The 12,500-nt window shown below is 39.9% G+C and overlaps 1 protein-coding gene across 1 annotated transcript in view; it reads right to left on the minus strand.

Moving 5' to 3' along the window:
* Positions 1–486: 486 nt before the first annotated feature.
* Positions 487–12,500, minus strand: part of LOC120540032 (DDB1- and CUL4-associated factor 15-like) — a 27,894-nt gene continuing 15,880 nt past the window's right edge. Inside the window, exons 4-6 of the mRNA XM_039770481.1 lie at positions 10,963–11,069; positions 6,404–6,543; positions 487–707 (exon numbers count right to left, since the gene is read on the minus strand). Of these exons, the coding sequence (XP_039626415.1) occupies positions 502–707; positions 6,404–6,543; positions 10,963–11,069 (453 nt within the window). The 3' untranslated portion in view covers positions 487–501. The remainder of the gene's footprint in view (positions 708–6,403; positions 6,544–10,962; positions 11,070–12,500) is intronic.

The following is a 12,500-nucleotide window of genomic DNA, read 5'->3' on the forward strand; positions in this document are numbered from 1 at the left end:
CACAGTCTCTTCAGATACAATCAAACAACACTAATCATTTCTTGAATTCTACCATATGCTTTTAAACCTTGTCTTGCTGGAATGCAACATTTAGTAGCTGAGATTTTATAACAAACTAGCTGTGTAAGCCCGTGCTGTAAAAAACCTGGGCTCCTAGAAACTATTGAAATTGTCAGACAAAAAATTGAAATGCAGAGTCAGAGGTTTCGTTTTGCAGACATGCTCGCCCAGACCTTGTCTATCAGTGGCTAAGCGAGTTTCTCTCTCTCATTGGTCTTTCCTCGGCAGTCTCACTTTGGTGACAGAGTCGCTTTCTTTCAGCTTCATGCTGTAGCCTCATACTTCTTTCTACTTCCAACTCGTTAACTTGGGGCCACCTTGCCAGCATTTTGAGCTTCATGCTGTAGCCTCACACTTCTGAGCCAGACAGACAGACTTCCACGCATAAAACGTTTATATATAAGACCTCAGTCATCTATAAACTGAACTGTGCAAATAAATTTAAAAAAAGAAATAAAAATGAAGCACCTGTCTCTTACCTGCATTATGGACAGACACAGCACAGGCAACAAGTGAGTAACTGGTATTGAGAAGCACAACCTGATCTTTCTTCAGCTGGAAAGCAGGCTGGAAGGTTGGGAAAGGATAGACAACCTGATACTTTGTGTTTAGCATGAACCCATGCCGGAGACACTGGGCACTGCTACCTAAATCGAAGGAGAAGCATAAAACAGAAATAAGGAAACCATTAGGATACATTTTGAGATATTACAATATCTGAAAAATATTGCCTGCCGATGGATCCTTAAAGGAACCAACAAGGAAAGAAGGTGGCAAAATACTACTGATGCATCAGTCCATCAACTGCTTAGAACTGAACCTTTTTTTTTTGGTTACTGCATAATTGGTATATACATTGATGATTTTTGCAGACTGTGTGTTAAAAATGTGAGTGAAGTTAATGTGCAGGATTACGAAGTCTTTATTATGCTACATGAACAAAGACAAAGAATTTGAGGTAAATCTCAGCATTTCCCTGTAAACAATGTCAGCATTGCCTCTAGTTTTAAACAGGCACATCATTTTGCACACAAACCGATGTGGGCATCTGCATTGCGAATCCTTCTATGTAAGTAAATGGAACTAGTTCTACCACCACTAGAAATTGAGAGTAGTAGGAGGAAACTCCACATTAACACTAAGAGAATGAATAAAATCCACTAGGACAATGTCCGGGCAAAGGACTGACACCTAGGATGCTGGATCTATGAGTCGCCAACAATGCCCACTGTGTCACCTCAGTATGTGCGTCTCGGGAACTGCAGGTCTGACATTGTGGTCAGCAACACAGGAGCGCCGCAGGGGACTGTATTTTTTCCAGTCTTGTTCAGCCAATATACATCGGACTTCCAAAACAACAATGCAAAAGTTCGCAGACGACACTGCTATCGTGGGCTGCATCAGGAGGAGTATAGGAACCTAATCAAGGACTTTGTTAAATGGTGTGACTCAAACCATCTACAACTGAACACCAGTAAAACCACGGAGCTGGTGGTGGATTGTAGGACGCCCAGGCCCCTCATGGACCCCATGACCATCAGAGGTGACTGTGCAGAGGGTGCAGACCTATAAATACCTGGGGGTGCAGCTGGATGATAAATTGGACTGGACTGCCAATACTGATGCTCTATGCAAGAGGACAGAGCGGACTATACTTCCTAAGAAGGCTGGTGTCTTTTTAACATCTGCAATAAGATGCTGCAGATGTTCAATCAGATGGTTGTGGCGAGTGCCCAATCTATGCGGTGGTGTACTGAGGAGGCAGCATAAAGGAGGACAACGCCTCACACCTGGACATACTGGTGAGGAAGGCAGGCTCTATTGTAGGCTTGGAGCTGGACAATTTGACATCAATGGCAGAGCGACGGGCGCTGAGCAGGCTGCTGCCAATCATGGAGAATCCACCTCATCCACTGAACAGGATCATCTCCAGACAGAGGAGCAGCTTCAGTGACAGACTGCTGTCACCGTCCTGCTCCACTGACGGACTGAGGAGACCCAACATTATGTGACTCTTTAATTCCACCCTTTAGGGAGAGGGGGGTAAACGTTAACATTATACAAAGTTATTGTCGGTTTTACCTGCATTTTTTACTCTTTAAATTATATTGTTTTTGATCAGTATGCTGCTGCTGGAGTATGTGAATCTCCCCTTGGGATTAATATAGTATCTATCCGGCTGTAAAGTTTAGTACCACCTACTAGGTGCTATGATCAAATAAAATATCGAGTTTTACAACTAAAGAAATAAACGAGGAGGAGACCATTCATTCAGTCCATCAAGCACATTTGTTCAGCTAATGTCTAAGCTGCCCCAATACCTCATCCAGATTCTTCTTCAAAGTTGTCAAGGTTTCTGCCTCAAATAGCACATCTTGAAGCCTGACTTTCACTTTTGGACTCCTAAATTCTACATATTAGCAGATCCCAACTGTAACAAATTTCAACTGTAGAAAATCAAGGACTCCACGCTTTAAATTATTAAATGTGCAATATACTCAGCCAAGCATTGTGAATGGTGCAATACCTGAAATTTTAACACAATCTGATCAAATATATAATTAAAATCTTGGCCTGAAGTGTTCTAGTGACGTGTACAAATGTATTATCTGAAATTGGTAGGCAGACTCAGATCACTTTATAAATCTACTTAAAAGGAAAAAAAAAAAGCATTATCTAAATAGCTAATAATTATCCTCAAAGCGCTTATCCAAAAAAATTTAAAAGCTTCTTCCTAGAATGAGGTAATCCACAGGAATCGAACTCCGGGCCTGGTGGGCCGCAGTAGCTGCAGGTTTTCATTCTAACCATCTTCTTCATTAGTGACCAGTTTTTTGCTGCTAATTAACTTCTTTTGGCTTTGTTTTAATTAAATTGACTCAGGCCCCTTAGTTTTTTTTTTTCCTTAATTAGCAGCCAAACAATAATGAAACCAAAAATGAGCTGCCACATGACCAGCTCACCTGTGCCCATCACACAATATCTGAAAATAAAGAAAGCTGAAGGTCTTGGTAAGGTTGATCTCTCAGGTCACCAACACATTTTGACAGTGTTCTTAAAAAAAAAAAAAAGAGAAAAATCAGCACTTTTGGAAATGCCTGCTGTGGCAGAAGGAGAGCACCAACAAGGCATAGAATTAAAATAACGGGCTTAATTAACAGCAATAATCAGCTTCTCATTAAGAGACTGGTTGGACTGAAATGGGTTGGAGTTTGAAATCAAAGACATTTCTTTTTGGCTGTCATTTAATAAAGAAAGTAATACATTCAGAGGACTGAAGCCTTAAAAACAGGGCTAATTAAAATCAAAGGAAATAAAATTAATCAGCAGTGAAAACTGGTCACTGATTAGGAAAAGGGTTAGAATGAAAACCTGCAGCCACTGCAGCCCTCCAGGCCTGGAGTTCGACACCCCTGAGTAATCTAAGCTCAAAATGTTTCATGCATAATATCCCACATTTATATAAAAAGCTCAAATGGATGACAAAAAGTGAAATAGAATGAAATAAGATAATGCAATTTGATATGCAAAAGACAACAAGCTAATTGTAGAAAGGACCAAAGTGAAAGGTGGTGTGGAATAGGCGAGTACATGGGCGTACAGCAAGTGTAGTAAAGGTACTGTGGTAATTCATGGGCTGCCAGAAGTTTATGCACATAATATGTAGGACCATGAAGGTCAGTCTGCTAGCAGCAAGTGCAAACTTTGTTTGCAGAAGGGGGAAGGCATTCAGGATAGTGTAACAAGTGTAAATTTAGATAGCAGCAGTGGAGTTGTTTTGAAGGAAGCAGAGACGTTCTGCTACTTTGGTTACATGTTGAGAGCAGAAAGAAGTGCGGACACCACAGTGATAGAGAGGTGAAAAGTGTGTGTGCAAAGTACTGGGAGATGTTCTAACTTCTGAAGGACTCTCTCTGGCACTGAAGGGAAAATGTAGGAAAGATGTGTGAGGAGAATAATGCAGTGTGGGACTGAATTCTAGGCAGATGAAGATGGAACATGAAGCAAAGCTGGAAATAACAGAAATGAGAAAGACAAAAGAGGATGTGCGGAATGTCACAGAGTGAGAGGGAGAATAATGCAGAGCCAAGAGAAAGATTTGGTGTGGAGGTAAAGGTTTTATGCTGAGGAGGAACAGACTAAGATGGTTTGGGCATGTGGAGTAGAAGGCAGAGGACGATTGGGTGAAAATAGAAGTGCAGGGAACTGGGTCAAGAGGGCCAAAGAACACTTCACGGACGGTGGCGTCATATGATATGAAAAGAATACATCTCACTACAAAATTGTCCAGGACTAAGTAAAGTGGAGTAAATAACTGTAGTGGCAACCAGCTAATCTTGGTAAACATGAAATGAAATTAAAAAAAAATGTTAAACCATTGATAAGAATGATGACCACCAATTGTTTCAACAATCAGGAGTGGAGATAAAACAAAAAACACACACACACCTATAGGGTGGCCCAAATCTAATTATACAATTTTCATTATGCTAGAACTTACAGTGCATCCGGAAAGTATTCACAGCGCACGGCTTTTTCCACATTTTTTTATGTTACAGCCTTATTCCAAAATGGATTAAATTCATTTTTTTCCTCAGAATTCTACACACAACACCCCATAATGACAACGTGAAAAACGTTTCCTTGTGATTTTTGCAAATTTATTAATAATAAAAAAATTGAGAAAGCACATGTACATAAGTATTCACAGCCTTTGCCATGTAGCTCAAAATTGAGTTCAGGTGCATCCTGTTTCCCCTGATCATCCTTGAGATGTTTAATTGGAGTCCACGTGTGGTAAATTCAGTTGATTGGACCTGATTTGGAAAGGCACACACCTGTCTATAGAAGGTCCCACAGTTGACAGTTCATGTCAGAGCACAAACCAAGCATGAAGTCAAAGGAATTGTCTGTAGACCTCCGAGACAGGATTGTCTCGAGGCACAAATCTGGGGAAGGTTACAGAAAAAGTTCTGCTGCTTTGAAGGTCCCAATGAGCACAGTGGCCTCCATCATCCGTAAGTGGAAGAAGTTCGAAACCACCAGGACTCTTCCTAGAGCTGGCCGCCATCTAAACTGAGCGATTGGGGGAGAAGGGCCTTAGTCAGGGAGGTGACCAAGAACCCGATGGTCACTCTGTCAGAGCCCCAGAGGTCCTCTGTGGAGAGAGGAGAACCTTTCAGAAGGACAACCATCTCTGCAGCAATCCACCAATCAGGCCTGTATGGTAGAGTGGCCAGACGGAAGGCACTCCTTAGTAAAAGGCACATGGCAGCCCTCTTGGAGTTTGCCAAAAGGCACCTGAAGGACTCTCAGACCATGAGAAACAAAATTCTCTGGTCTGATGAGACAAAGATTGAACTCTCTGGTGTGAATGCCAGGCGTCACGTTTGAAGGAAACCAAGCACCATCCCTACAGTGAAGCATGGTGGTGGCAGCATCATGCTGTGGGGATGTTTTTCAGCGGCAGAAACTGGGAGACCAGTCAGGATAAAGGGAAAGATGACTGCAGCAATGTACAGAGACATCCTGGATGAAAACCTGCTCCAGAGCGCTCTTAAGCTCAGACTGGGGGGACGGTTCATCTTTCAGCAGGACAACGACTCTACTGTAAGCAAGATATCAAAGGAGTGGCTTCAGGACAACTCTGTGAATGTCCTTGAGTAGCCCAGCCAGAGCCCAGACTTGAATCTGATTGAACATCTCTGGAGAGATCTTAAAATGGCTGTGCACTGACGCTTTCCATCCAACCTGATGGAGCTTGAGAGGTGCTGCAAAGAGGAATGGGCAAAACTGGCAAAGGATAGGTGTGCCAAGCTTGTGGCATCATATTCAAAAAGATTTGAGGCTACAATTGCTGCCAAAGGTGCATCGACAAAGTATTGAGCAAAGGCTGTGAATACTTATGTACATGGGATTTTTCAGTTTTTTTATTTTTAATAAATTTGCAAAAACCTCAAGTAAACTTTTTTCACATTGTTATTATGGGGTGTTGTGTGTAGAATTCTGAGGAAAAAAATGAATTGAATCCATTTTGGAATAAGGCTGTAACATAACAAAATGTGGAAAAAGTGATGCGCTGTGAATACTTTCCGGATACACTGTAAGTTTATTACATAGAAAATCACCCAAAAAATCCCAGACCATCAAGAAGTGTGCGAACGGACGACATGAAGAATCATCTTCGCGCCAAACTGGAATCGTCCCTGCATAAATGAAAGTCATCCAGATGATCTGGATCTGCATAATTAGATCTGGACCACCCTGTATATACCACAAGACACAGTCATGAGTCATACCAGTCACCTTAACTATAAAAATCTGTTGCAGACACTTAGCTTACCTGGACGTGCACTGGCTGCCAGCTCATTGCAGTCAGCACAGGGATGGAAAGGGGGCATTGCCACCACAGAAATATAAATATCCCGGTTATTCTCATCGCTCATCATCAGATGCATAAGCATACTGCTAGAGCTGCGTGTGCTAAAGAGGAAACACAAGACAAATGTTATCAAGACTTGCTTTTAAATTTATGTTTTTCCATTAGACTAAATATTAATTTAACAATACAAGGACTGTAATATCTCCATGAAGTTATTGGCAGTAACTCCTTACTTAAAGAGGAAAAGAAAATGCAGACTTGCAAGTAGACCAACTATGGCGGGTTGTACAGTCGTGGCCAAAAGTTTTGAGAATGACCCAAGTATTGGTTTTCACAAAGTTTGCACCTTCAGTGTCAGATGTTTCTATGGTATACTGAAGTAGAATGACAAGCATTTCATAAGTCTCAAAAGCTTTTATTGACAATTACATTAAGTTTAAGCACAACATCAATATTTGCAGTGTTGGCCCTTCTTTCTTTTTCAAGACCTCTGCAATTTGCCCTAGCAGACTGCCAATAAAACGTCTGTTGCCAAATCCTGGCTGATGGCCGCCGCCCATTCTTGCTTAGAAATTGTCAGAATTAGTGGGTTTTTGTTTGTCCACCCACCTTGTGAGAATTGACCACAATTTCTCAATGGGATTAAAGGTGTCTGGAGAGTTTCCTGGCCACGGACCCCAAATTTTGATGTTTTGTTCCCCGAGCCACTTAGTCGTCACTTTGGCCTTATAATCCGGTGGTCACCAAACTATTGTTGGATGGTTGGGAGAAGTTGCTCTCGGAGGATGTTTGTTGGCGACGACTATAAAGTGGAGTTAAAATTAGCTGACAGTGGAACTAACCCTTTATAAAGTATTAAAAAAAAGGCATCTTCTATTATTGGTGGCTTTAAGAAGAGACAAAATGAGTCACGGAAGAACCTTCTCTCTCAAAATTAGGAAGAATTTACAAAGCAGTAAGACATATGATGCTGCATCTTATTCAGATCAGATTGCAAAGAAATAAGAGGACGACAAATGCAGGATTCACTCAATGGAGGCTAAATATAAAAAACAAAAGTCAGCAAAGGTTCAATATGCTTACATTAAGGACAGCACTGAAATGAAGCTCAATATTCAAAATATTTTTTGAACTGTTCCTCGGGTTTCTAATTTTAGGTAGAAAAAAGAAAAAAGGGATACTTGCCTAGCTATGGAAGTCGAGTTAAGATTGCTCTGTTTTGAGAGCACAGTACATTAAACAGTACAATGCTGTAAAATATTAGGGATTATTGAGTTTATTTTCCTATAAAAAGTTTTTTTTTTCTTTTTTTTTCTATAAAGTCTGAGAACAGAGAAATTTTCAAAAGATGGGAATAAGTTAAGCAGGGACCTGGTAACACACAACACAGTTAGGATCGCAAGTCAGATACATTTTGAACAATGTGAATCAACAAAGATGTATACCGTTTTGAGTTGGATTAGACCGCTTTTTCTGCACAGATTGATAAAGAGGATTTTACTGAGAGTATCCGTCCATCATCCAACCCACTATACCCTAACTACAGGGTCATGGGGGTCTGCTGGAGCCAATCCCAGCCAACACAAGACGCAAGGCAGGAAACAAACCCCAGATAGGACGCCAGTCCACCACAGGGCGCACCCACACACCAGGCACACACTAGGGACAATTTAGGATCGCCAGTGCAGCTAACCTGCATGTCTTTGGACTGTGGGAGGAAACCAACGCAGACACGGGGAGAACATGCAAACTCCACGCAGGGAGGACCTGGGAAGTGACCCCGGGTCTCCTAACTGCGAAGCAGCACTACCACTGCGCCACCGTGCTGCCCCTTTTTGAGAGTACACTTTCATCAAATTAGATCTTATTTAATATGCTACAGTGGCTGTCCATTTTCTGTCCAGGATTTTAAATCACTTGTAGCTCGCTAACCATTTGACAGATTGAGCTGAAATTTGGTACACATGTACTATGTGACCTCTACTATCCGCTTTCAGTGAGACAGTGGACCTCCAAGGTCAAAAATCAAATAACATGTAGCCTGAAATTTGGTACACATACACTACGCTGAAACTCTGGACTGCAGCTTTATATTAAAAGCTAAGAGTTTTGGAATTACTCCTCTATTTTATTGTAAAATCAACTCTTAGTTAGCAGTGTGCAACAGGGCAGCTGTGTGGCACATGCATACGGGCGCCATTCTCATTCAACAACACCTTCGTTGTCACTTCTCCTACCTCTTCATATCTTAGATCATTCTTGAGGCAGACTGAAGACTTAAGTGAAAAATTTAAGAAAAAATACCAATTGCAACACAAACACGGACTTAATCAGTTTTAATGCAAAAAAGATGCCGACAAAACAAGAAGCGGGCCACTATGGTGGAGAAAAGAGTTGCTCAGGAAACAGCAAGCGCATCAACCTCTGAGCAAACGAATGATAAACGTACAGAGAAAGAGGATGAGAACTAGAAGTCAAGTGTATTCACTGCACGTTGTCATGCAGTGTGCCGTCACTGGTTTTCAAATAATGAAAGGTCAAGATTGCATCTGTGATTTAAAGGTGCACTCTTTTCAAAGCATAGGCACAGGATAGAAATAAAACCAATAACCTGTAATTCTACAGCAGCTAGGAAGTACAGCAACTCATGCCTATACCGTTTACACATTTGCATGACAATGGCGTTTAATCTATCAGTACTGAGCTAAGAAGCTTAAACTGTGCCAAACGACTGTGTGCTGCAGGCTATTGAAACTGGAAATACTGCACACTACAGCAGGTCTGGTTTTCCCAAAATAACCTTCATGAGTTGTAGAAAAGGCATGTTTATAGTGTCGTTTGTTTGAGGGTCTTTTGAAAATTGCATAACATATTGTTGTAAGGACACTGGTGGAAGTGAAAGTGATTTCTAGAGATCAAAAAACAAACAAGTCACACAAGTCATTTTCTAACCCATTTAATCCAGATCAGGGTTGAGGCGAGTGCTAGAGCCTAACACATCTAGCATCGGGCAGATGGAAGGAACAAACTCTGGACACGGTGCCAGCCCATCGCTGGACAAAACATGCAAGCACACATCATGGTCAATTTAGAGTCGCCAATTCACCCAACATGCATTTCTTTGGAAAGGGAAAACCATGCAGACACAGGGAGAACATGCTGCCACACAGCGAGGACCTGGAATGCGAACCTTGGTCTCCTTACTGTAAGGCAGCAGTTTTTGTGATAACCTAGAGTAGACTGAATGTCATGTAGTGGACGGGCTTTTAAAAATACAATTGGGTGAGATATGAGGACTACTACTATTTATTAGCTTACGTTAAACATTGTCTAAATTGTCTCCTCATTGTGTGACTTCATTCCTCCGAGTTAAATGGATCAGAATGAAGACACTAAAATTCTCATTCCACCGAGTTAAATGGGTCAGAATGAAGACACTAAAATTCACAGTGGGACAACTGCTTGTTTAGTCTGAAAGCTGTCAGCAATACTAAAGGCACCATACAAAAATGGGAAAACAGGAAAATGACTCAACCAGAGGGATGGCATGTATGGGGTAAGGCAAAGCACAAGAAAAAAAAGACATTGTTCTTACGGTTTTAAAGAAGTGTGTGGTTATCCATTCTATTTCATGAATAATTTAGGAATTCCAGCTGTTCAACTGTAAAGTTACTTAGCTTTTTAGGCAATGTTTTCGTGTCCACTTTTTTTAAAAACAATTTTACACTAATTATTAAAGTCAATTTGGTAAATAGATATACTCAAAACACAAAGATAATGTCTGGCATTTAGAAGATGAAAGATCATAAACATAACCTTCACTTCCATATTTAGACTAATGCACAAATTACTGCCATTTAACAGATCTTAAACTCATGATGGAACTGCTTAACATGCCTCTTTTACAGATGCAATTTAGCTCATTTTTATTGAAATGGCACTCTGCAGCAGGCTGCCAGATGTGTGTGCAGCAGGCTGGATAACCAAAAATCCCATAAAGGAAAAATAAATAAATAAATAAATATGGGGGAGAATCAAAAACCGGCAGGCTAGCGGGTAGTTATTTATTGCCATAGTTGGAGGAAAAAGTTTATCCATAGGATGGTTTCAGGGTGCTTACATCATTGTTGGGTAAAATAAGAGATATAACTTGGAAGATGGAAAAGTCGATAAAAAAAAAAGTTCAAATTGCAAACATTCTGATGTGCTTCTAAATAGGAGGGCGAGTCTAATCACAGACAACTAAAGATCCCTCATTTGTGTACCTACTGTACTTTAATACCTTATGCACTAGTGTGTCCGTCACCAGAACTATTACGTCAGATCTGCAGAAAATCAAACTCCACCTGACTAGTACAGGCATTTGCATGATGGAGCCACAGATGCAGCACTTTCCACAAACACCTTTATGTCAGCTTAAACAAGCAGTTTTAAATAGATTGGTTTAAACCATTCAAGGCAAGATTTTTACAAAATGAACCAAGCAGGAGAAGGCTGGATAACATGTGAGGTGCACTTACTTGAATCCAAAGATGATGATTTTGGAGCGATCGCTGGGCCATTCGCAAACAGTCAGAAAAAGATCGCTATAAATTTCTTCTCCTGTAAACAAGCGTACCTGCCACACCTGGACCAAACATCAAAGTCTGTGTCAGAAACTGCTAGATTTTTTCTACATTAAATTAAAAGGATACAACAAAGCACTCTCTGTAAATGCAAAAAAAAAAAAAAAAGAACCAGAACAGCTAGGGATTAAAAACACGTTTCATAATACCAAGAGACACCCAAGGCAGGCGATGAATTAAGCAGCACAACGTCGAGGTTAAGGCACGAGACTTTAGACTTGAAGAAGTTCACCTGCTCAATTTCCTCTGCCAAAAAACTGTATGACCCCACAGAAAAAATGTCCAGTACGTGATTTTTACCTACACAGAACTAGGATTTTAGCAGGTAAATATTGTAGGTCAATATTTAATTAAGTGAAATGAAAATTAAACAAAACTTATCTTGTAGCAAAAACACACACTATACTTACCCTGAACTTGGAAAAGAAAAAAACAAGCAAAATCAGGAACAACAAGTGCCTAGCATTTTGAAATTCTAATAACTACAGTGCAGTGAAAAAGGATTTGCCTTCTTCTGTGTTCCTCTGTTTTTGCTTATTCATAAACACCTAAATGTGTCTGATCTCCAAACAAAGTGTGCTATATTTCTGAACAATTGTTTACAAAAGACCACATTAATTTTCTTTTTACTTAAATGTTTATTTAACGTGTTAATATTTTTTATGTATGTCTCGTACAAAAGATTGCAATGCTTATTAAATTGACAGTTAATGACATTAGTAACATTTTATTGTACCACCTACGTAACAGTATTTGTTTTTGTCAATGTATGTACTTATGTGTGGGTTTTATTTATATATATATATATATATATATACTGCTCGGATTTAAACTTCTTTAAGTTTAATTGTGTACAGAACGTTAATGTTACTTTTACAAAAGACTACACTTTACATTTATTTATTTTTTAGGCATTTATATTTTTCACACAGAATTGCAATTTATTTAAATAAGTTTTTTTTACTGAGTTGCATAATGTACTGAATGGAAAATGGTATTGAATTTTATTGCTTATCTTAGTACTGCATCAAAGGTTGAAATTTTGATATTGTGATAACCCTCTATAAAACAGAAAACTTGGTGAGAAAGCTCTATTGACCTACTGTTCTTGACTATACAGTCAGGTCCATAAATACGAGGGACATTCAAAAACGTTTTCGCACTTTTATATTTTCGTTGCAAACGGTAAAGGCAGGAGGAGCAGTAATTGGGCATTAAAAAGCTGGTATGATGCTGGAACAATTGCACTGCAAACGAAGGTGACTATGTAGAAAAGTGATGTCATTTGTTTTTGAAATTCTTAGAGTTAGAAAAAAAAAAAGTGCAGAAACTTTATGAATGTTTCTCATATTTGGACAGCGATATCATTTTCATAACTTTGGTTCTTTACATCACCACAATGGATTTGAACCAAAGCAATCAAGATGTGATGG

Source organism: Polypterus senegalus, chromosome 12 (assembly GCF_016835505.1).
Source record: "Polypterus senegalus isolate Bchr_013 chromosome 12, ASM1683550v1, whole genome shotgun sequence".
In the NCBI taxonomy this organism is placed as follows: domain Eukaryota; kingdom Metazoa; phylum Chordata; class Cladistia; order Polypteriformes; family Polypteridae; genus Polypterus; species Polypterus senegalus.